Source organism: Phoca vitulina, unplaced genomic scaffold (assembly GCF_004348235.1).
Source record: "Phoca vitulina isolate PV1807 unplaced genomic scaffold, GSC_HSeal_1.0 scaffold6, whole genome shotgun sequence".
Lineage (NCBI taxonomy): Eukaryota > Metazoa > Chordata > Mammalia > Carnivora > Phocidae > Phoca > Phoca vitulina.
In genome coordinates this window covers 55,389,811-55,416,014 of record NW_022589709.1, presented here as the reverse complement: position 1 = coordinate 55,416,014, position 26,204 = coordinate 55,389,811, and the positions used below count along the sequence as shown (strand labels likewise).

Sequence of the window (26,204 nt, the reverse complement as noted above, 5' to 3'; positions counted from 1 at the left end):
TGTGTGTGTGTGTGTGTGTGTGTGTGTGTGTGTGTGTGTGTGTGTGTAAGCTTAGAGCTTTAGGCCCAGCCACTGAACCAAATTATCATATAAAGATTGTTTCCATGGTAATATTAGCTGTTTCTTCTTAAATTTAAGGAAAAGGCTGAGTTTCTGACATCTTTGGAGGTTTCAGCAAGAAAAGATTGTGTAGATTCCACAGAGGCTAGTTTGGCCAAAAACAATGCTCATTCAGAAGTTGGACCATCAGGAAGCGTTGGAGAAAAAACTGTAGGGGATAAATCTGTGTCTTCAGTTGCTGAAGAGCAGTGTCTCAGTAAACCATCAAGGTAAAGTTTTATTTAACAAATACTTTCAGAATAAGAAATAAAAATAACCTTTTATGGATGTCCTGCCATAACTTATTTGTAGTGTAAAAAGATGGTTTGTTAACAGAAGTGTAGATTGTTTGTTAATTACAGGTCTGTTCCTTTCCCACTTAGGATTTTTATTTACTAAAGTTTACCTTTTACTGATGTTCTTAGGAAGATTTTTCTTTCCTACAGTTAGAATTTCTGGATGTTGAGTATATTAGACATGAGCGGAAGCCTGACCAAAAAGTAGTATCTATTACCTAAATAATTAAAGTGCTAGTTCAAGTGGGGTCACAAATACAACTGAAGGGTACTCATGTTCTATAGTTTTTAAGGAGAGTGGAAAAGAATTTAAGTTCTAGAAAACAACATTGTTCTGACGGATTTTTTGCCTTCCTTTCTTTATTTTAACCTAGTCTGGTTTACCCAGTAGTATCACTTCTTTTTGAGCTCATTTTGTTTTACTGGACCATTTTCCTTTTCTCATTTTCTTCTAATAATTTCCAGTCTTGTATCTCATTTTCACTTAAATAGCAAGGAAAAAATGGCCCAGAATTAACTTACTCTGAAAAATTTGTAGGTAGATAACTAAGAATGAACTCTGAATAAGAAACTAGTAGTAATAGTACATTTCTTTCTTCATTTCACAGAGTAAGTTTTTAACATTATGGGTTGTGGGCATTTTCATTTTAATGACTTGAAGTTTGATTTCATTCTGAAATTTCGGTTTCATTAAAATATCCTCCTTGTGCATGTAATGACTAAATTGTTATTTTGATTAAACATCCAGCTCTCCACAGCTGTTAAAAGAATCAAATTACTCTAAAACTGGTCTGGATCGAAGAGCAACTGTCTCTTCTGCTTCTGAGTGTGAGGTGGATCATAGCGGGAGGAGAATGCATCGCAGGATGAAACCAAGTGTCACCAGAGGGCGTGGATCAAAACGAGTTCGAAGTAAGACCTCTAAGAAGGAACCTCGAGCTTCCAAGGCCACGCTGGTGACTCTTCGGGCTTCGCAGGAAGAAGATGAAGATGATGATGAAGATTTTGAGCCTGATTATGAAGACGAAAGTTACCATCTTGCTCCGGAAGAAGTAAACAAAGCTCCAGTGTTTGTTCCCATTGGTCTCAGGTCTCCCGAACCTGTTTCTGCTCAGATCGAGGAAACGATGGAAGAGGTAGTTTGTTTTTTGAATTCCTAGAACTCTGTCTTGTTTTTTTCTTTTAGTGTATCATTGTTTCTTCTTAGTGATTATTAAGATTTGAAAAGTTCGTTCTCTAAATAGCCTCTACCAAATGTAGTTTGTTTGAGGCCTGAGGGATATCTGAAGGAATCAGTAGAAGGAGCCTCCTGTGATTATTTAACCTCTGTGACCCAGGCCCACCATGAGGTAGTCATTGTAATAATAAGGATGGAAATCTAATTTCATTTGTATGTGGAGGCTGCTTAATCTACTTTCTGATTAATTTTTCTTTTTAATTTTGGCAGGTGTTTTCTGTTAACTCTCTGATAGGCTGAGGCTGGTTAATAGAGAATGTAGAAGGGACATTTTTAAATTTTTTTTTTCTTTTTAAAAATTTTGGTAAAATACACATAAAATTTATTATCTTGGCCATTTTAAGTGTAGTTCAGCGACATTAAGTGCATTCATATTGTTGTGCTACACCATCACCACCGTCCATCCAACAGAACTTTTTTCGTCTTGCAGAACTAAAACTGTACCCATTAAATGATAGTTTCCCATTACCTCCTCCCCTCTTGCCTATGGCAAACACCATTCTACTTTTGTCTTTATGACATTACTCTAGGTAATTACTCATGTAACTGGAATCATACAGTATCTGTCCTCATTGTCACTGGCTTATTGAGTATAAAGTTTTTAGGGTTCATCCATATTGAAGCATATGTCGGAATGGTCTTTTTTTAAGGTTGAATAGTACTTAATCATGTAGCTATACCACATTTTGTTTATCTTTTCATCTGTCAGTGGACAGTTGGGTTGCTGCCACCTTTTGGCTATTATTGCAGAGAGTGCTGCTATGAATATGGGTGTACAAATACCTCTTCTAAACCCTGTTCTCAATTCTTTTGTGGATATACCTAGAAGTGGAGTCACTGAATTATATGGTAAATTGTACACCAATTTTTACTATTTTGAAAAACCGCCATACTGTTTCCGTAGCAGTTGTATCATTTTACCTTCCTATCAGTAGTGTACAAGGGTTCTGATTTCTCCACATTCTCACCAGCCCTTTTATTTATTTATTTTTCAGAATAGCCATCCTAATGGGTAGGAGGTGGAAGAACATAATATTTCAACTTACTTTGTTGTAAGAGCTCCTTTTTTGCCTCTTGGTCTAGTATGCCAGCTTTGTTTCTGCCTCAATTTTCAGTAATTTACTTGGCTTAAAAAGCAGCACAACTGCATCTCTTTTGTATTAAGCATTTGTGATTGTTTCTGAGTCATTTGCAACAGAATTAGGAATTAACTGAGGTAGTAGTGATGATAATAACAAAAGAAGTAGGAAACTTAAACCAATTCAAGTAACGTTGAATCCAGAATTAATGGATTATTGATAACTTCACATTTATGATGAATGGAAGTCCACAACCACCTTTATTTATTCACTGTTAATAATCACATACTAGATGATATAAAGTTAATGAGTTAGAATGGTTGAAATTAAATAAAAATGATGCAAAATGAAATTTCTTATAACTGAAAGTTCAAAGTTGAAGATAGTGCATTTACATTTTATTCGAAACCAAGAAAATGCAAAAGGAAAGTTAATTTTTTTGTAAGGACACCTGGTTAACACTGCATGAGAATTCATTTAGCTATATGTTTTGTATTTTACTAATTCCGTTGGTTGAAAGGCACATTGTTAAGTGAAAGAAGTCAGTTGTAAAAGAATCACATAATCACATAATTATCCATTCATATGAAATGTCTCCAACAGGAAAATCTGTAGAGACAGAAAGTAGATTAGTGGTTTGGCTTAGGGATTTGGAGATGAGGGGTTAAGAGAGTGATAACTAATGGATATGGGGTTCGTTTTTGAAGTGACGAAAATGTTCTAAAAGTGACTGTGGTGATGGTTACACATATCTGTGCATATTCCAAAAACATCAAATTACACACTTTACATGGGTGAATTCTTGGTATGTAAGTCGTTATCTCGATAAAGCTGTTTTAAAAAAAAATAAAGCTTTGAAACTGGATAGTGCCTTAAAGAACCAACTTTCAAATATCTACAGTATTTCCATTTGTCATCCATTCCCAACTCTTCAGGAAATATTTTGTTTTTTCAAGTCACTTTAACTTTCTCATTCATCCCTGGCCTATAGGATAGTAGCAAAGATTTTTCTCTAATATTTGCTTCTGAAAAAACAGATACAGAATGCACAAGTGTTACTATAGTAATTATATCATGAAGGCAGATTTTCATACTTGACTCTTCACTCACTTTCTACTGAATCATAGTTTTTTATACTTACCTCTCTGTAAATAAGGGCCTAGAAGCCAGATTGTCTTGTATACGGTCTAGGAGATAAATCTTAGTCCTTTAGTCCCCAGATTATAGGGATCTATGACCAAAAAGACTACTACATGAGTAAATGTGAATGAATTCACTTTTTTACATGTCCATTGCCATGGCTATCATGGGGTTGTGGGAGAGGGTAGTTGCCTTGGTGCAGGGGCGGACGTATGGTAAATCTTTTTAAAGTGCTTTCAACTCATCTTTATTACAGCACTGAAGATGGTATATAGTTAGATAATTGCATGTCTGTTTTTGTGAGATTGTGAATTCCTTGAGGGCAGGGACCAAACTTGCCTTTTTTCAGCTTTGTACCCTTGTATCTGTAGCCTAGTTTTTAGGAAGCACTCCATAAATATTCACAGATTGATGAGAGAAATTATGGGAACATAGAGACAAAATGGGGATAGTAGAAAGTGAAATGCTAGGTACTAAGAAGATTACTTTGGAAATTCTGTTTACTATTTGTAAGGATCACAGACCCCTCCAAAAGCTTAAATGTTTTACTTTGCCAAGTTGATGTCGAGTTACTATATTTCAGTTTTTAATTGTGTATGAATGTGGGTTGTTTATTCAGTTTAACACTCTATTTTACTTAGTCATTTTGTTTTACTGACTGTAGTATGCCAAAATGAAATAATGAAACTTCTCATTTTGACAGCTTGAAATAACTGTGAATGTACCAGATATAGGCATAGCTGTTGTTGAACATCCACTCTCAAACACAAATGTGACTACTCAGGAGATGAAACAAGAAGAAAATTTGAAGGCATTATCTGTTGTAAGCATCCATTGTAATATGTTTTGTTTTTAACTCTTTGTTTACTTTCAAAAGAATGGAGGTTTATTTTGAAAGCTTTAAGTTTACAAGCCATTCTTACTAATTTCTTTCATGTAGGGAGCTGTAAGTATGAATAGTAGAAACTGGTGAATAATCCATAGATTTTGTATTTCACTTGGAAAGCATTGATTTTTGTGTGTGTGCGCGTGAATAACTCTTAAGATCCTCATAAACTTATGTTAAAGTTCTGTTGCATTAAATCTATATTAAATATAAATTACTTAAAATATATTTAGTTGCATTTTGTTTGGTACTCTTCCTTATTTGGTTAGTATTTCTCTTGTTTTTGGATAAGAAGTTTGGGAATTATACTTTTTCAACAACTTTATTTTTTTTTTTAATTTTTTTGTTTTTTTAAAAGATTTTATTTATTTATTTGAGAGAGAACGAGGGAGGGAGAGAGAGCACAGAGGGAGAGGGGGACTCCCCGCTGAGCAGAGAGCCCAATGTGGGGCTTGATCCCAGGATGCCTGGGATCATGACCTGAATCGAAGGCAGATGCTTAACTGACTGAGCCACCCAGGTGCCCCTTATAACAACTTTATTAAGATATAGCTCACACACCAAATAAGTTACCCACTGAAAATGTACAATTCATTGGTTTCTGGTATATTTATAGATATTGTGCAAACATTGTAACAGTCAATTTTAGAGCATTTCATCACCTCTAAAAGAAACCTTATGTCCCAAAGCAGTTGCTCCCCATTTCGTCTCAGCCCTCCCCAGGGTTAGGTTACCAGTAATCTACTTTTTGTCTCTATAGGCTTGTCTATTCTGGATGTTTCATATAAATTGACCCATGCAATATGGTCTTTTATGCCTGGCTTTTTTCACTTAGCATACTGTTTTAAAGGTTCATCCACATTCTAGCATGTATCAGTACTTCATTCTTTTTGTGTTCACATAGCACTCCATGTAGACAATACTGCGTTTTGTTTATCTGTTCATGTGTTCATGGACATTTAGGTTGTTTCCATTTTTTGGCTATTATAAATAACGCTGCTGTAAACATTTGTATACAAGTTTCTGTACTGACTTTTTTTTTTTTTAAAGATTTTTGTTTATTTGACAGAGACAGCGAGAGAGGGCACACAAGCAGGGGGAGTGGGAGAGGGAGAAGCAGGCTTCCCGCAGAGCAGGGAGCCTGATGTGGGGCTCGATCCCAGGACCTGGGATCGTGACCTGAGCCGAAGGCAGATGCTTAACGACTGAGCCACCCAGGCGCCCCAAAATACAATTGATTTTTGTATATTGGTCTTGTGTACTGCAACTTTGCTGAACTTTTTAGTTCTTTTTTTTTTTTATGAATTTAGCTTTTATTCAAAATTAAATAAGCACAAGTTTAAGAAACTTTTATAAAGTACTTACATAAAAGCAAGTTAATAGGGACAGTCACAAGTTTGCAACAAATAATTACAAAAGTATCTAGGGCAGCATGAATATAAACCATGTCACAGCATGGTGATCTAATTGTGATATGAATAAGGCATAACTAACATTTGCACCAAGACCAGAATTAAAAAATAAAACATACTTTATTTATTTTTTTAAGATTTTATTTATTTATTTGAGAGAGAAAGAATGAGAGACAGAGAGCATGAGAGGGAGGAGGGTCAGAGGGAGAAGCAGACTCCCTGCTGAGCAGGGAGCCCGATGCGGGACTCGATCATGGGACGCCAGGATCATGACCTGAGCTGAAGGCAGTCGCTTAACCAACTGAGCCACCCAGGCGCCCCTAAAACATACTTTAAAAGCTTAGTTCTACATTAAGCTTCTTCTCTTCCCCCAGATCCTTAATGGGTTTATACTCTGTAATTGTTTTAAACAAACACATCATGTCAAACTGTAAATTATATAGATGGGCAGTTAATGTGAAAAGCCTTCTAAAATCTACAAACTAACTGGTACTGAATTGTGAGCTCTTTAGTTCTAATAGTTTTTTTTTTTTTTAGTGGATTCCTTAGGATTTTCTACCTATAAGATCATGACGTGAATAGAGACAGTTTTACTTCTGCCTTTCTGTATTAGTTTCTCAGTGCTGCTGTAACAAAATTCCACAAACTAGGTGGCTCAAAATTACAGAAAGTTATTTTTTTTTATAGTTCTGGAGGCTAGAATTCCAAAATCAAGGTGCCACCTTCTGGAGGCTCTTAGGGAAAAACCATTCAGGCCTTTCTCCTACCTTCTGGCAGTTGTCAGCAGTCCTTGTCATTCCTTGGCTTGTGGCAGCACATTCCTAATTTTTGCCTCCATTGTCACATGGTGATCTCCCTGTATGTGTGTCTCGGTGACTTTTTTCTTTTTTTTTTTTTTTAAGATTTTATTTATTCATTTGACAGAGATAGATATAGCGGGAGAGGGAATAAAAGCAGGGGGAGTGGGAGAGGGGGAAGCAGGCCTCCCGCAGAGCGAGGAGCCCGATGTGGGGCTCGATCCCAGGACCCTGGGATCGTGACCTGAGCCGAAGGCAGACGCTTAATGACTGAGCCACCCAGGTGCCCCTGTGACTTTTTTCTTTTAAAGACACCTGTCATAGTGGATAGGGCCAACCCTAATCCAGTATGACCTTCTCTTAACTTTATTACATCTAAAAAGGCCCTGTTTCCAAATAAGGTTACATTCATGGTACTGGGGTTAGGACTTCAACATATATTTCTGGGTGACAGAATTCAATTTACAGCACTTTTCCTTTTTTTTTTTTTTTTTTTATAAAGATTTTATTTATTTGACAGAGCACAAGCAGGGGGAGCAGCAGGCAGAGGGAGAGGGAGAAGCAGGTTCCCCGCTTAGCAAGGAACCTGATGCAGGGCTGGATCCCAGGACCCTGGGATCATGACCTGAGCCGAAGGCAGATGCTTAACTGACTGAGCCACCCAGGCCCCCCAGTTTATAATACTTTTCAATCTGGATATCTTTTATTTCTATTGCTTACCAAATTGCCCTTGCTAGAACCTCCAGTACACTGGTGAACAAAAGTGGCAAGAGTGAGCATTTTTGTCTCATTACTGGTCTTAGAGGAAAGTATCCAGTCTTTCACCATTAAGTTTGATGTTAGCTGTGGACTTTTCATAGATAGATGTTTTATTTTTATCAAATTGAAGAAGTTCTAGTCTTTTCCTAGTTTGCATGACAGTATTATCATGAAAGGGTGTTGGAAGTTGTCATATGCTTTTTCTGCATCTATTGAGATGATGAGGTGATTTTACCTTTTTATTGTATTGATGTGATGCATTACATTGAATTTTGATGTTAAAAAATTGCATCCCTGGGATAAATCCTAATTGGCTGTGGCCTGCAAGTTTTATATGTTGCTGGATTTGGTTTGCTGGTATTTTATTGAGGTTTTTTTGTGTGCAAGTTCATAATAATTCTGTTTTCTGTTACAAATCTGACACCAGATTCTTGTGGTGTCAGGAGCTGAAGTCCTGTTCTTCCTAGGAAGAAAGCCCTCCAGCTGGGGCCTGTAAGGAGAAAAGCCCCTATTTTCTTGGTTGCAGGTTCTGAGGTGGGGTCTCTGCTTCACTGAGCTGAGAGGAAGGAGGGGGAGAGAGCAGTCTTAGTTCAAATACCACAGGCTCTCCGCTTTGTTACTGTATTTTCATCAGTTTTCTCAAAAAGATGTTTCTTTCGCCCTAGGACCATTTCCAGAGGCTTTACATGTTTGTGTTTAATAGGGTCAGCAGAGCTCCTTATGATGTCATATTGGACATAAATCTTGTAACTTCTTCATTTGTTAAAATTCATTTAAGTTTTAACCAACCTAATGTAAAAAATTGGCAGTATTCTTCAGTCTTTGGTTTCCACTGGTTTAAACTATGGCAGATATGACTGAAGTTGAAGGATTATGAAAGTGAAGAAGTTAATTAAGAACGGTAGGTGCACATGGTAAATGCTATATGATTAGAGTTAAAAATTTGCATGTCATACAAGGAAAAGGTAAAATAAGGAGCAAGAGACAAAATAACTTGGCTTTTAAATTATTTCTGTATGAAATATTAATGAATAATTGTATGGGAAAAAAACAGTTTCCACTCCTTTGTAATCAGAACATTGAGGAACTGTAAAACATCATGGTTTTTGAGACACAGAACATATATTTGGGAAAATACATAAGACATTGCTTATTTTTCCTCTTTTAGGAAATGAACACAGGTGAACATGCCCAAGATGAAACAGGTAACTGTTAATAAGGAAACTGCTAAAACTCCTTAGTTAACACTAACAAAGTGATTCAGTATTGGTGTTAGTTAGCGAATGAGTAATTTCACTGGAGAGTTGAACAAAAAGTTTTAACTGTTGAATGTGTTATCTCCAGGAGAAACTTGGAATAATTACCTTATGAAGTGAGTTAAGAGTTAAATGTTTAATAAAGAAATATTACTTATTTCCTCTCCTCTGATCTGCACAGATATATTTTCTTTGAAGGTATTAAGTTATCTAATAGGAGGGAGGCATTTTCTTTTTCTTTTTTTTTTTTTTTAAAGATTTTATTTATTTTATTTGACACAGAGAGAGAGGGAACACAAGCAGGGGGAGTGGGAGAGGGAGAAGCAGGCATCCCGCCGAGCAGGGAGCCCGATGCGGGGCTCGATCCCAGGACCCTGGGATCATGACCTGAGCCGAAGGCAGTCGCCTAACCGACTGAGCCACCCAGGCGCCCCAGGAGGGAGGCATTTTCAATGAGTAAAAGCTAACAATTAATGATTTCTTTTTTTTGTAGTAACCAAACACTGCTCTAGTGAGGAATTAGTGGTATGCAGGACATTGAAACTTGTTCCAAAGGATAAATACTTGAATTAAAAATGTTTTCTAAGTAAGAAAACTTCAATTTCCAGCTTCATTTTTCTGTTTTAATGTTGGTATATTTCCTCACAAGGTACCAATGATGGAAGCACTGAAGCTGCTATAACTTTACTTACAATGGGAGATCTAGTGTTGCAATCAGAGATCGGTACAGAACAGAGTGATGGTAAGAATGAAAGTTAAGTCCTACTGAGAAAAGCCTCTTAAAATAAAACTTTTAAGAAATTATACCCATAGTTGAGTAATAAGTCAGTACCTGCCTTTTACATTTGAAGTAGGCATTGCGAACTTTGTTTTTTTCCAGAAAAAGGTAACGTGTGCATTGATCCGTCTAACTTAGTCCCTTTAGATGTAGTGGCCACCATTTCAAAATAGTGCACTTGGTTTATTAAGAAAACTTTGTTTTCCTGGAATAATCTAGTGAGTCCTCTACTTTTCTCATCATAAACATTGGTTAACTGAGCTCATTGGTCACTGATCACTTGACATATATTTCTTTAGCAAAGGAGCTTCTGCTTTGGATTATCTTCATAGTTAACCTGATAATCGCATATAGTATGAAGGGACAATAGCAGTCATTGAAATAATTTAATTGCGACTATTCTGTTAGTTTGGACTGAGCCAAAAGATAGGTCAGCCTAGATTTTCACAGTATTTTAGGCTGACCTTATGGAATACCTTCTATTTTAAGTCTACTAAATGGATAGTTAATTATATTCCTGTTAATTATTTTGTCTGGAGATGAGTGGCCTGCCATTTATTTTAGGTGTTAGACTTCTAGGCCCATAACTATATATTTATCAGGAATTTTTTTTTTTTATTATATTAGTAATATATACAGTAGTAATATATACAGTAAATTTTCTGGTCTGTGTTCCTTACACAGTCTCATTTCTCTCTCTCTCTCTCTCTCACTCTCTTTTTTTTTTTTGAGTAAAATATATACCCAATGGGGGGCTTGAACTCATGACCCCAAGATCAAGAGTCATGTTCTACTGACTGAGCCAGGCAGGTGCCTGTATACGGCTCCTTTCTCAACGGCAGAGGATTGCTTTGGAGCCTGTCATAAATCTCTAGTACATAAAAACGGGTTTTAAAAATTTGTAAATGAAGGTGATCCTATCTTGAAACTCATTTGAGGCTATGTAGTTAGTCAAGGTAACAGATTCATTTTTACTTTTTTTTTTTTTTTAAGATTTTATTTATGTATTTGTCAGAGAGAGCACAAGCAGGGAGAGCACAGGCAGAGGGAGAGGCAGGCTCCCCGCTGAGCAGGGAGCCCGAAGCGGGACATGATCCTAGGACTCTGGGATCATGACTTGGGCCAAAGGCAGATGTCCAGCTGACTGAGCCACCCAGGCATCCCTCATTTTTATTTCTAATAGCAGAAAAATTCTAGTCTGTAAGAATTATTAGGCTTAGAACAAGTCAAATCTCTGGCATAAACTATATGATTATATATTTATTTTTTTTTTTTTTAAGATTTTTGAGAGAGAGAGAGCGCACATATGAGTTGGGGGGGAGGGGCAGAGGGAGAAGCAGACTCTCTGCTGGGCAGGGAGCCCACTGTGGGGCTCGATACCAGGACCCTGAGATCATGACCTTTAACCAACTGAGCCATCCAGGCGCCCTGATCATATATTGAAATTCAAAACCAAAAAGAGTAAACTTTAAAAATAATATAGAATTTTACAATTGCTTTAATGTTGAGGGATTTATTTTCTTTGGACATCTACTTGTATTGGGTCAATTTTAATTTTCTGTTCTTTTCTGTAATAGGAGTATGTGTACTTCTTGATGTTCATTCAAAGGATAAAAGCTGTGTTCCTTTTAGCCCAGATAATGTAAATCACAAAATTGTTCGTGAATGTCAGGAACTTTCTTCACCTGTCAATAGTACATCTCCTTCTTCATTAGAAGAAAACAAGATTGTATTGGAAGAGCAAAGTACTAAAGAAGAAATTGGTTTAGTGGAGAAAGTAAAGGAAAACGCTGTATCAACCAGGTTTATTTTGCTTTATTAAACTCTTGAGTTTTATAGTATTCAATTAATAAATACATTTAAACCAACTATCAATTTAGTTGATAGCTTTTGAGTAATACTTGTGTAAGTGTAAAGTAGGCACTGCTAATTTCTCAGCCTTTATTTATTTATTTATTTATTTATTTATTTATTTTTTTAAAGATTTTATTTATTTACTTGTGAGAGACAGAATGAGAGACAGAGAGCACGAGAGGGAGGAGGGTCAGAGGGAGAAGCAGACTCCCCGCTGAGCAGGGAGCCCGATGCGGGACTCAATCCCGGGACTCCAGGATTATGACCTGAGCCGAAGACAGTCGCTTAACCGACTGAGCCACCCAGGCGCCCTCAGCCTTTATTTTTTTAAAGATTTTATTTATTTATTTGAGAGAGAGAGTGTGAGCAAGAGAGAGAGAGAAGGAGCAGGGGGAGGGCAGAGGGAGAGGGAGAAGCAGATTCCCTGCTGAGCAGGGAGCCTGACATGGGGCTCAATCCTGGGACTCCGGGATCATGACCTCAGCAGAAGGCTGACACTTAACTGACTGAGCCACCCAGGTGTTCCAGTTTCTCAGCCTTCAAAGTGAGGATAGGCTGGTTTGATTTTAGTTTAATGGTTTGCTTTTTTTTTTTTAAAGATTTTATTTATTTATTTGAGATAGAGAGTGAGCATGAGCGGGGGGGGGGAGGGGCAGAGGAAGAGGGATAAGCAGACTCCCCACTGAGCAGAGAGCCTGACATGAGGCTCGATCCTAGGACCCTGGGATCATGACCTGAGCTAAAGGCAGACGCTTAACTGACTGAGCCTCCAAGTTGCCCGTGGTTTGCATTTTTTTTTAATTTATTTTTTTAATGTACACTCAACATCCAGCATGGGGCTTGAACTGAGGACCCTGAGATCAAGAGCCACATCCTCTACTCACTGAGCCAGCCAGGTGCCCCTAATGGTTTGCATATTAAAGTAAATGTAATATGTGCATCTTTGAAGCTTTAATGAAATAGTTTTTTATGTAAATATGGTCTCTATTTTACAAACATGGCCCAGATTCTCTTCCCTTCTGTAGACTGTCAGTAAAATTTACCACTCTGTGTTTTCAGCATTAAAAAATGAACACTTACAGATATTGTGGCACCTAAGAAGGTGGCACATAACTGTATCAGAATGTATGAAGGTGAGAGAGAGAGTGATTACATGGTTGATGAATTTCTTTCTTCCTATCTTTTTCTAGGAATACAACTTTTGAAGTGACCGGTAATTTGAGAATGAGAAGTAGATTTGCCAAGCCTAAACCAAATCTTAAGACTTTTGGGACCAGCAGGTTTGGTGTTCATCAGGAAGTTCCCAATTTGTTTGTAAACAAAGAAGTAGTTGTAGAAAGTCAAAGAGGTAAATTATGTTCTCTTAAACAGCTACAAAATTACTTTTACAGGAGAAGTTGCATTAGCATTTCAAATGGAATATTCAGTTAAAATTGTTTTAATTTAGTATTAAAGAGTTTCAAAAAGTAGAATGAGCTATAAAAGAAATACTAATAAATCCATCAACTAGCTTCAGTCATCATTATTATTTTCTGTTTAGTTGACCCAAAATAACATGGGTTTGAACTGCATGGGTCCACTATACATGGATTTTTAAAAAAGAATTAATTAATTAAGAGGTGGCGGGGGGGTGGCGAGTGGGGAGGGAGAGCGAGAATTCCAAGCTGACTCTGTGCTGAGCGTGGAGCTTGATGTGGGGCTTGATATTCACCCTGAGATCATGACCCAAGCTGAAATCAAGGGTTGGATGCTTCACCGACTGAGCCACCCAGGTGCCTCTATACAATGGATTTTTTTTCTTTTTAACTTTTAAAATATGTTTTATTTGGAAATAATTTCAAAGTTACAGAAGACTTACAAGAATAAGAAATAGTACAAAGAACATCCAGATACCTCTTGTATATAAGCTTACACTTAATTATACATGGAATTTTTTTTATAAACATAGTACAGTCCTATAGATGTATTTTCTCTTCCTTATGATTTTCTTTTCTTTTTTTAAAATATTTATTTGAGAGAGAGGGAGAGCACAGAGGGAGAATGAGAGGGAGAAGCAGACTCCCTGCTGAGCAGGTAGCCCCATGCAGGGCTCAATCCCAGGACCCTGAGATCATGACCTGAGCCAAAGGCAGACGCTTAACCGACTGAGCCACTCAGGCATCTCTTATGATTTTCTTAATAACGTTTTATTTGTTCTAGCTTACTTTATTGTAAGAATACAGTATCTGATACATATAACTTAGAAAATATATGTTAATCTGTTTATGTCACCAGTAGGGCATCTGGTCAACAGTAGACTACTAGTAGTTAGGTTTTTTTGGAAATCAGATATGCAGAATTTCTACTGCATGGGAGGTTTGTGCCCTTAACCCCCATGTTGTTCAAGGGTTAACTGTATTTACTTAATCAGTGTTTTCTTCATAGGTATTTTTTATGTGTGTCTGTGTACATGAATATTCAAGCAAACATTTTTTAGAAAGCTATACATGCATGTGGCAAAAAATAAGACATTGCCCATAAGGTATAAAATTTAATAAACTTCTTTGATTCCCAGTCCCCTAATCTCATGTCTAGTGGTAAACTGCCATTAAGTTTTTATTGTGGATTTCCAGAAGTGTTTTATACACATAAGCATCTAAATGTGGGGCTGTGTGTGTACATAGATATATCAGTACACACACACACACGTATATAAATACATGTTATTCCTTTCAGAAAGAACAAAATTATAAGCAAACTATATCATATATACTGTTTAGCACATTTATTTATTTACTTATTTACTTATTTTTTAAGATTATTTGTTTGAGAGAGAGAGAGAGTGCCTGGTGGAGAGGGAGAGGAAGAGAGAGTTGCAAGCAGACTCTGGGCTGAGCCCGGAGCCCCACGCAGGGCTCAATTCCATGACCCTGAGATCATGACCTGGGCTGAAACCCAAGAGTCGGATGCTTAACCTACTGCGTTAAGTAGGCGCCCCTTGTTCAGTACTTTTAAAAATTACAGTTTTACTGAAATAATTCTATACCATACAGTTAACCCATTTGAAGTGTATACTTGAGTGGCATTTAGTATATTCCTCAAGTTGTGTAACCTTCACCATGAGTAGCCACTCCCCACATCCTTCAACCCTTCCCAGCCCTAGGCAACCACTAATCTACTTTCGTCTCTGTAGCTTTGCCTATTTTGGACGTTTCATATAGATGGAATCATATAATATGTGGCCTTTTGTGTCTGGTTTCTTTTAGCATGTTTTCAAGGCTCATCTATGTTGTAGCATGTGTCAAATACTTCTTTTTCTTTCCAAATATTCCATCATACTACATTTTGTTTATCCATTCAGGGCATTTAGGCTGTTTTCTGTTTTTTGGCTGTTTTAAGTAACGGTGCTAAGAACATTCATATGTAAGATTTTGTGTGGACGTAAGTTTTCATCTGTTTTGGATTTACATTTACAAGTGGAATTGCTGGAATATATGGTAATTCTGTGTTTAACTTTTTGAGGAACTTCCAAACTGTTTCAAAAGTGGTAGCAACATTTTGTATTTTCTTTTTTTTTCTTTTTTTCTTTTTTAAGATTTTTTGTTTTACTTTTAAGTAATCTCTGTACCCAATGTGGGGCTTGAATTTACAACCCTGAGATTAAGAGTCACATGCTCTACCAACTGAGCCATCCAGGCGGTCCAGCGTTGTGTCTTTTCACCAACATTCTGTGAGGGTTTTAATTTCTCTATATCCTCTCTGACACTTGTTATTAGATAGTTTAGTTAGCTTGAAGTGGTATCTCCTGATTTGGATTTGGATTTCTTTCATGACCAATGATACTGAGTATCTTTTCATGTGCTTATTTATATATTTTCTTTAGAGATATGTGTTCACGTCTGTGCTCATTTTTTTTAATTTTGTTTTTTTTTTCTAAGTAGGCTCCACGCCCAGCGTGGAGCCCAACGCGGGGCTTGAACTCACGACCCTGAGATCAAGACCTGAGCTGAGATCAAGAGTCGGATGCTTAACCGACTGAGCCACCCAGGTGCCCCAATCTGTGCTCATTTTTAAATTGGGATACTGGTTTTTTTATTATTGAGTTCTTTATATAGTAGCACTCGGTTTTTAAAGATTTCATTTATTTATTTGAGAGACAGTGAGGGAGGGAGAGAGAGTACAGAGGGAGAAGCAGACTCCCTGCTGAGCAGAGAGCCTGACATGGGACTCAATCCCAGGACCCAGAGATTATGACCTGAGCCAAAGACAGACACTTAACGGACTGAGCCATCTAGGTGCCCCAGTAGTACTCTGTTTTTAAAGATTAGTATATTGAAAAAAATCTTTCTATATGATTACATAGTGTTCTCTTTCATTTTTTTAATGGTGGCCTCACTAGATTGTGCTATACATGTTGAATCCTACTCCTACTTCCTTTTCCACCTCCCCTCCCTGTTAAGGGCCCAGCCCCTTCACATGCTAGTAAGAGCAGGAAAAACAGTGTATGTAGTAGGCTGTCTAGATTGTCTTAAGCCCTATAGGTAGATGATCTGGATAGTTAGCATCATCTTTGCCGTGTTTTGGGGTTCCTGATTTCCGGGATTTCCTTTCAACCAGCAATGCTTATGATTCAGTTAGTTAATTTACTCTGAGTTCAGAAATACCCAGAAGCTATTTCAGTGTGCAGGCTGAAGTTACCTCTTTTATTTTTATTAAAAATTTGTTTTTATTTGAGTGTGGTTGACACACAATGTTACATTAGTTTCAGGTATACAACATAGTGATTCAACAAGTTTGTACATTGTGCTATGCTCACCACAAGTAGAGCTGCCATTTGTCACTATATAATGCTGTTACAATACCATTGACTATTCCTTATGCTGTGCCTTTTATTCCCATGACTTATTCATTCCATAACTGGAAGCGTGTATCTCCCACTCTCCTCCCACTTTGTCTGTCCTCCTACTCCCTCCCCTCTGGAAGCCATCAGTTTGTTCTTTGTATTTATAGGTCTGATTATGCTCTTCATTTGTTTATTCATTTGCTTTCTTAAGATTCCATATATGAGTGAAATCATATGGTATTTGTCTCTCTCAGTTTGACTTACTTCACTTAACATAATACCTTCTAGGTCCATCTGTGTTGTCACAAACAGCCCAATCTCAACCTTTTAATGGCTTTGTCATATTCCATTGTGTGTATCACATCTTCCTTATCCATTCATGTACTGATGGACACTTAGGTTGCTTCCATATCTTGGCTGTTGTAAATAATGCTGCAGTAAATATTGGGGTGGTACATATATCTTTTGGATTAGTGTTTTCATTTTTTTTTGTGAATACCTAGTACTGGAATTTATTCAACCATATGGTTTTTTTTTTTTTTTTTCCAACCATATGGTATTTTTATTTTTAATTTTTGGAAAAACATCCCTACTATTTTCCACAGTGGCTGCACTAATTTACATTCCTACCATTAGTGCACAAGGGTTCCTTTTTCTCTATATCCTTATTAACACTTGTTATTTCTTTTTCTTTTTCTTTTGTTTTGTATTTAGCCATTTTGGTTGTGATATCTTGTGGTTTTGATTTGCATTTCTCTGATGATTAGTTATGTTGAGCATCTTTTCATATGTCTATTTTTCATCTGTATATCTTCTTTTGAAGAATGTCTATGCAGGTCCTATGCCCCTTTTTTTGTTTTTTTTTTTTTTGTTTTTTTTTTAAAAGATTTTATTTATTTATTTGAGAGAGAGAGAATGAGAGACAGAGAGCATGAGAGGGAGGAGGGTCAGAGGGAGAAGCAGACTCCCTGCCGAGCAGGGAGCCCGATGCGGGACTCGATCCTGGGACTCCAGGATCATGACCTGAGCCGAAGGCAGTCGCTTAACCAACTGAGCCACCCAGGCGCCCTTGTTTTTGTTTTTTTTAAATAGGCTCCGGGCCCAGCATGGAGCCCAGTGCAGGGCTTGAATTCATGACCCTGAGATCAAGACCTGAACTGAGATCAGGAGTCAGACATTTAACTAACTGAGCCACCCAGGCACCCCATCTGTGCCCATTTTTTAATAGGATTGTTTTGTTTTTTTGGTGTTGAGTTATATAAGTTCTTTATATATTTTGGGTACAAACTCCTTATCAGATGTATCATTTGCAAATATTTTCTCCTAATCAGTAGGTGGCCTTTTCATTTTGTGGATCGTTTCCTTTGCTGTGTAAAGCTTTTTATTTTGATGTAGTCCCAATAGTTTATTTTTGCTTTTGTTTCTCTTGCCTCTGGAGACATATCTAGAAACATGTTGCTACAGCTGATGTCAGAGAAATTATTGCCTGTGTTTTTTTCTAGGATTTTTATGGTTTGGTCTCACATTAAGATCTCTAATCCATATTGAGTTTATTTTTTGTATATGGAGTTAGAAAGTGGTCCAGTTTCATTCTTTGGCATGTAGCTGTCCAGTTTTCCCAGCACCATTTAATGAAGAGAATGTCTTTTACCCATTGTTTATTCTTGCCTCCTTTGTCTTAGATTAATTGACCATATAAGTGTGGACTTATTTCTGGACTCTATTTTCTTCCATTGATCTATTTTTGTGCCAGTACAGTATTGTTTTGATTACTGTAGCTTTGTAGTAGATCTTGAAATCTGGAATTGTGATACCTCTTACCTTTGTTTTTCTTTCTCAAGATTACTTTGACTCTTCAGAGTCTTTTGGTGGTTCCATACAAATTTTAGTATTATTTGGTCTAGTTTTGTGATAAATGCTGTTGGTATTTTGATAGCGATTTGAAGGTAACTCTTTTATGTAGAAGTCATTTTTTACTTCTTTGTGATACTCTTTTTAGAATAGCTCCCTCCCCAACTTTGCCCAAGGTGGAACTAGCCAGACCTCATGTGTACCCACTTCTAAACTTTATTTGTATATGGGTTTGTAATTACACTGCTGTCACCATAGAGTGGACATAAAACTGTGGCAGCCACAAGTGAAATATGTGCAGTGTAGGATTTGTTAATCATTTGTATCAAAAATCTCATTGGCCAGGACCACTCTTCTGCCATGTGAATAAGCTTGATTTTTGGATTAAGAGAAATTTGGAAGAGCCACTATATAGTGATCTGTCTTTGAAGAGAGAACATATTTCTAATATAGCAGTTTTAGCTGTACTGTTTTGGACTATATCTTAAGTGTGTTCTTTGTTTAAGAAACTGAGGAAAATGCTTCTGAAGCAACGGAATTACGAGATGAAAACCTTGGATCACTTACAACAGCAGAGAATAAGGAGCAGAGCAAATTGGCTTGTGAACATGGTATTGAAGAGACTATTTCTCAAGAAGCAAATCTAACTGAAAGGTAAAAGAGAGATTCTGGGATTTGGGTTATATTCTGTTTCAACTATAGTCATTAGCTATAACTAAGAATTTGATTGGAAAAAGGGGGTTCTTTTGCATTAAATATATTTTAGAAATTTGAACACCATTAAATCTTTGACTCACTTAGCTCTAAACATTACTCTGTAGTTGTCCACTTGGTTTCAGTACAGAATTTTAATACATACTCTGAAACTTGAATATATACTCATTTCTTTTTCAGAAATGATGATCAAGAAGAAGAATCTCAAAAGGTCCAGATACCGTCAGTTGCCCCAGTTGTTTCCTTTGAGACAAGGCCCCATACACTTGGTTCAGATATGGTTCTCAGTGAGAGTTCCATCAAAGAGCCCCAGAGAAAGGACTCTAATGGAGACAGTGTGCTTGCACTTCATGTGTCAGAGGTAAAAGAATATAAAATATAACATGGGGTGGCTGGGTGTTTATTCCCCGTTTAAAAAAAATTAAGGTAGCATTTACATACAATAAACTTCACCTTTTTCAGTGTGTACTTCTACAAGTTGTGACAAACATATATAGTCATGTAAGCAACACATAAAGAGTTCCATCATCCCCCAGATTCCCCAGGGCCCTTTTTTAGTCACCCCCCCCACCCTTACCACCCCGACTGCTTGGCAATCCCTGATCTGTTTTCTTTCCCTATAGTTTTGCCTTTGCAATAATGTATTATGATAGAATTATTTATTGAGTGTGTTTTTAGTCTTTGGAGCATAGATAAAACAGCCAATACGTAGCTTTGCTGTGAAAGTTTTGAAAAAGGAAGTGTTTTGTACAGAGTATTTACCTCTTGCTTGCTGGCCACTGAATCTGAGAAATACTTTCACATTGCAGGTACTTTTCTTACTACATGTTCAATACTGTGTAAGGTACTGGGGGGACAAAGTTGTGGGAAACAGTTGAGGATATGAATGGTTACATTTTGATAGGTGCTATGAAGGCAAGTTGCACAAGACTCTCAATAAAGGAGTGGTCCTCAACCCAATCCAGTAAAATCAGTCTCTGGAAATAGGGTGTAGACATTTACTTTCTGTTGTTGTTGTTAAAATTCCTCAGGTTGGGGTGCCTGGGTGGCTCAGTCATTAAGCGTCTGCCTTCAGCTCAGGTCATGATCCCAGGGTCCTGGGATCGAGCCCCGCATCGGGCTCCCTGCTCAGCAGGAAGCCTGCTTTTCCCTCTCCCACTCCCCCTGCTTGTGTTCCCTCTCTCACTGTGTCTCTTTCTGTCAAATAAATAAATAAAAAATAAAATCTTTGAAATAAATAAATAAATAAATAAATAAATTCCTCAGGTTATTCTAATGTGTAGCCAGGACTGAAAAAGTCCTCAATCTACAAGAACAGGTAAATTAACCAGTTAAAGGGAGAGGAACATGTGTAAAGAATAAGTGTGAAACAGCATTTCATATTCAGGGACTAAGTAGTTATGAGTAGGATATAAATGAAGAAGTAGTTAAAGATGAGTGAGCTAGGTATCCCGGGAGCAGATCATAAAACTTTTTATGATTTGCTAGAGTTTGGGCTATATCAAAATTTATGGGATTTTCCCTAACCTCCAGCTTGTTTATTTTTACTTTTTTTTTTTTTTTTTTAAGATTTTATTTATTTATTTGACAGAGACAGACACAGCGAGAGAGGGAACACAAGCAGGGGGAGTAGGAGAGAGAGAGAAGCAGGCTTCCCGCGGAGCAGGGAGCCCGATGCGGGGCTCGATCCCAGGACCCTGGGATCATGACCCGAGCCGAAGGCAGACGCTTAACGACTGAGCCACCCAGGCGCCCCTATTTTTACTTTTTATTTTGAAAAAATTTCAAACTCATTGAAGAGTTGCAAAGATTTTTTTTTTTTTTTAGGGTTTTATTTATTTATTTGACAGAGAGGCACAGCGAGAGAGGGAACACAAGCAGGGGGAGGGGGAGGCTGAGAAGCAGGCTTCCTGCTGAGCAAGGAGCCCAATGCGGGGCTCGATCCCAGAACCCTGGGACCATGACTTGAGCCAAAGGCAGACGCTTAATAACTGAGCCATCCAGGCGCCCCTGCAAAAATCTTCAATAGAATTCTCATAGATCCTTTACATAGATTCATTAATTATTAACATTTTGCTTCATTTGCTTATTTTGTCATGCTCTCCATCTCTGTAGATAGATACTTTTTAAGAAACTGAACCATTTGAAAGTTGCAGACATGAGCCTTCACCCATACATATTCCAGCTTGAATTTGATACTAAGGATGTTTCTAATACAGAAATGATGATACTGTTATCACAGTCAGTATTACCATACTATCTAATACTGATTTAAAAATAATACGTAATGCACAGTTTCAATCAGGGCTCTCATACTGCATTTAGTTGTCATTCTCCATATTCTCTTTTCATCTAGAGTAGTTCTCCTTTTCCCTCTTCTGTGAACTTGACATTGCAGGCTAATTCACAATCTGGATTTTTGTTCTTCTTCCCCATTATTAGATTCAGATTGAACAGTGTTTGGCACAATTACTACCTAGGTGTTGTTGTGTTCTTCTTTTATCACCTCAGTAGGCATGTAATGTCAGTTTGTCTCATTATTGGTGATGTTCACTAATTACTTGGCAAGCATGGTGCCTGCCAGATTTCTCCATTTAACAGAAGCTTTTTTTTTTTAAGATTTTATTTATTTATTTGACAGAGAGAAACAGTGAGAGAGGGAACACAAGCAGGGGGAGTGGGAGAGGGAGAAGCAGGCCTCCTGCTGAGTCCCGATGTGGGGCTCGATCCCAGGACCCTGGGACCATGACTTGAGCTGAAGGCAGACGCTTAACGACTGAGCCACCCAGGCGCCCCTTTAACAGAATCTTTTGCACATTGTGTTAGTAAGTTATTTTAGACCCAGCAACTTTCTACCCAGTAGTTTTTTGTTGTTGTTGTTGTTTTTAAAGATTTTATTTATTTGACACAGAGAGAGAGCACAAGCAGGGAGCGGCAGGCAGAGGGAGAGGGAGAAGCAGGCTTCCCTCTGAGCAGGGAGCCCAATGCGGGGCTCGATCCCAGGACCCTGGGATCATAACCCGAGCTGAAAGCAGCCTCTAACCGACTGAGCCACCCAGGTGCCCCATACCCAGAAGTTTTAGTATCCATTGGTGATACTTGCCTGAATCAATTACTGACATTGTTGGTTACAAAATGAAAGTTTGAAGTGTTTTTTTTTTTTTTAAAGATTTTATTTATTTGACACAGAGAGAGACAGAGACAGCTAGGGAGGGAACACAAGCAGGGGGAGTGGGAGAGGGAGAAACAGGCTCCCTGCCGAGCAACGAACCCAATGCGGGGCTCAATCCCAGGACTCTGGGATCATGATCTGAGCCGAAGGCAGACGCTTAACGATTGAGCCACCCAGGCGCCCCTGAAAGTTTGAAGATTTTAAGCAGTAGAGAATTACAATAAGAATTGCATTTTAGAGAATACAGTGTTGGCAATTTGTGGAAAACAGATTGGAAGGAGCCATGCTGGAGGCAAGGAGACAGGCAGTTTGCTTCCATTCAGATGTCACCTACTAATAGTACAAGATCTGCTGTAATGGGGTAAAGGGAAGATTGAGGGGTTTGAATCTCCCTTTCCTGTTACTTCAAAAATAATTTCATAAAATTCACATATTTAACAATTTAGCCGGAATTTCTTGGTGCATATATGTTTATATAAATGACTCATATAAATAACTCAATAAATGACTTATATAAATAACTTATATAAATAACTCAAAAGTTATTGGTACAACTAAAAGTTTCAAAACGTTTGAAAAATTATATATGGTTAAAAAGTTGAGTTTTGAAATAATTCTTATTATATCCAGTTGTCTGGAAAATTTTTTAAAACTAAAATTTGGTCAACCTCATTTTGCATTTTAATTTTTTAAATTTTCTTAGGGTACACCAACTAGTATGCCGGAAGTCCAACAAGAGAATGTAATCAGTTCTCAAGACTTAACAGGTATGATAATGTGCTTTGATAAAGTACCACAGAACCGAATAGTACATCTTTTACTCCCCTCCCTCATTTGACTATGGAAAAACAAAACAGTTTTTTAGTCTATGACAGTCTTAAATTAAAAACAAAAAAACTTGAAGTATTTTATGGACAAGTTTGTTATTCAGAATTATACATCCTCTCTATAGTGAACCGTCTTTATCCTTTTTGAAATTACTTTTTACTTTTGTGGGTGTAATTTGCTTTTTATTCGTGGGGATAAGTTGTAGTGAGACTTTAGAAATGTAATAAATTAATGATTTTCATAGTTCAGCTTTTCATTATTAACTTTTAAACTTTGATAGTGAATCTAGTTGCTAATGTACATCAAGATGGTGAGGATGAACAAGCATTCATTTTAACTCTGGTGGAAATCCCAACCAATGCTGTAGAAGAATTTAGTGATACCACTGCACAGTTAATGCCAAACCCTTTACTGCCAGCACCCATATTGATCAAATCCGTGAATACAGAAGAAAGGAGTGACATGAGGTAATGAATGAGCTAACCTGTTTATTTAAATTCCAGTTAGTTAAATACAGTGCAATATTAGTTTCTGGTGTACAGTATAGTGATTCAGCACTTCCATACATCACCTGGGATCTAAACTATTTTTGCTAGGAGGAAAGGTGCTTTATGAATTGAATAGTATTGACTGAATAAGCCGTTCACCAGCATTATTTGTAATTGTCCCGAAGATCTTATTTAATAATTATGTGGTAAGTTAGAGAAGAAATTGTTGATTTTATACCTGATAAAGCTGCCATTTAAATGTATAATATAATACTTTTGTATGAAACTTGTTTGGTATCTTAAGTATTTTGAAAGCTAAAAAAACTTAGCAATTTGGATTATAAAATGTCCTCTATCAAAGGTGTGTGGTTACTTTGTAAGCTTATATATTTTAAAGTCTGAAATCAATATTCATTCACAGAAGTTGCAAGAAGGATAACATTTCTGTGTGTGTGTGTGTGTGTATTTTTTTTTTTTTTAAGTAGGCTTCCATGCGCAGCGTGGAGCCCAACATGGGGCTTGAACTCACAACCCCTGAGATCAAGCAAGACCTGAGATCAAGAGTCAGACACTTAACCAACTGAGCCACCCAGGCGCCCCATTTCTGTATATTTTAATACTGCTTTTTAAATTCCTTACTATAGAATTGTTGTATTTTAACAGTCACTGGTTAAGATGCTTAATTCTCTGTCAAGTAGCATTAGATGTTGAAGCCTTTTATATTAGTAAGAGGCATTTTAGATTAAAATTTTAACTTTATAGACAAGGAGAACGGTATTTTTATACCTTGGATTTAATTCAGTATTACAGAATTTAAGTTGCAAGTTTTTAAGTATGAATGGATCTCAAAACTAACATTTTTGTGACCTTGGCCATGTATATATTAGTTACTTGGAAGTGTTTTTGGCAGTTTTCATTGGAATAGCTGAGCCTTTTACCTCATTAAGTAGCTTCTAATTTGCTAATTTCATATGTTTGCATTTTCTATTAGTTTTCCAGTAACTTCAGTTGGTCAGGATACCATGTGTTTATCTGATTCTGGAAAAGATGGTTCTGAAAAGCCTCCTCCTGCTAATTTGGATCTTATATCTAGGAAGAGATTTCACTATATGCTTGATGAAAGTAACCATGTTCCTCCTGCCAAAAAAAGTTTGCTCACTTCAGGAGATGATTGTCAAAATTATACCTCTGAGGTAAGATAGAATCATCAAGCAAATAAGATGGTCCTATTACAACAGATACATTTCTGTTTCTTCCTTTAGACTCTTTATATAAAGATAGTTCTGATACTTTTCACCATAAATAATCCAGCTAAAACTGATTTTGGATTCTCATTTTCAACTAGTTCTAGGTGAAAATTGATGGACGTTAATTAGGAAACCCATTCCTAGTTCTTTGTTATTGGCTCAAAAAAGGCCAAAAGCATCTTGTAGATCTGGATCCTGGCTGTACCCTTTAACAGCTGTGGGACCTGAGTCAGGATATGTTGTCTCTGTGAATGAGTTTCCTGTTGTGTAAAATAGTAATAGTAGTATCATCACTATTATCATAATACTTAAAGCTATCATTGCTCTTAGGAAGAAAAACCAGAACCTTAAAGGCCCTCTATTTGTCTGGCCCATTTCTGTCTCTGATCTCACCTTGTGCCTCACTCTCTAACCATATTGGCCGTCTTTCAGTTTCTAGAATGCACCATATTTCTTCATGTCCCAGGGCATTTTTTTTATTACCTTTTTATGAAACATTTTCTTGCCAAACATACAAACGTCTTTATCTCAGTCATCACTACCTCAGGGAAGCCTGAAGATCGTATGCAGATTTGATCAATAGCCACAATGTTAAAGGTTTCTTAGCACCCACTTGTTTTTGTTTCCAATACTCATGATAATTTATCTCACTGTGTAGCTACACTGTGGAAGAGTTAATTAATTAATTAGTTAATTTATTTTTGGAAAAGTTGATTTAGAATCTATAGTCTCAAAGGGACAGTTGAAAACCAGTAGTCCTTCGGTGAGAGCAGACAACAGAGGCAGTGTATCCTTGTATATCTGATAGGTAGAAGATGGTATCCCAGGATGGTTTTAATTTTTCTTATTATGAGTAAGGCTGAACGTCTTTCATATGCTTAGGAGTCTTTTGTATTCCTTTCTCTGTGAAATGACTTTGTATTCTTTAGCCATTTTTCAGTTGTGTTGCTAATCTTTTACATAGAGATTTGGAGGAACTCTGTGTTATGTATGTCCATGAATGAGTTGCATATATTTTTTCCTACTTTGTCTTTTGACTCTACTTTTTGTGTTTTTTTTTCTTGCAGACTTTTTTTGGTTGATTTTGGCGGGGGGGGGGGGGTGCGGTTAAGATTTTATTTTTAAGTACTCTTTACACCCAACGCAGGGCTTAAATTTACAGCCCCAAGATCAAGAGTCAGATGCTCTATCCACTGAGCCAACCAGGTGCCCTGATTTTTTAATATGAAAATTTTCAAGCATTTTTTAAAAAGATACACAGGGAAGTATAACGCATCCCTCTGTATCAGTCACCCAATTTCATCAATTTATCAGCATTCCTTGCAAACATTGTTCTATTGTGTTTATTTATTTATTTAAAGATTTTACTTATTTATTTGACAGAGCACACAAGCAGGGGGAGTGGCAGGCGAGGGAGAGGGAGAAACAGGCTCCCCACTGAGCAGAGAGCCCGATGTGGGGCTCGATCCCAGGACCCCGGGATCAGGAC

The 26,204-nt window shown here is 37.2% G+C and overlaps 1 protein-coding gene across 2 annotated transcripts in view; it reads left to right on the top strand.

The window, feature by feature from the left end:
- The window catches only part of BDP1 (B double prime 1, subunit of RNA polymerase III transcription initiation factor IIIB), an 89,480-nt gene that overhangs the window by 51,712 nt on the left and 11,564 nt on the right, over window positions 1-26,204 (top strand). For both annotated transcript variants that reach the window (XM_032404251.1, XM_032404250.1), the window contains exons 24-35: window positions 139-329; window positions 1,144-1,531; window positions 4,555-4,674; window positions 8,874-8,910; window positions 9,611-9,703; window positions 11,317-11,542; window positions 12,784-12,941; window positions 18,773-18,920; window positions 19,161-19,341; window positions 22,856-22,919; window positions 23,261-23,447; window positions 24,460-24,661. In XM_032404251.1, coding sequence (XP_032260142.1) covers window positions 139-329; window positions 1,144-1,531; window positions 4,555-4,674; window positions 8,874-8,910; window positions 9,611-9,703; window positions 11,317-11,542; window positions 12,784-12,941; window positions 18,773-18,920; window positions 19,161-19,341; window positions 22,856-22,919; window positions 23,261-23,447; window positions 24,460-24,661 — 1,995 coding nt within the window. The remainder of the gene's footprint in view (window positions 1-138; window positions 330-1,143; window positions 1,532-4,554; window positions 4,675-8,873; window positions 8,911-9,610; window positions 9,704-11,316; window positions 11,543-12,783; window positions 12,942-18,772; window positions 18,921-19,160; window positions 19,342-22,855; window positions 22,920-23,260; window positions 23,448-24,459; window positions 24,662-26,204) is intronic.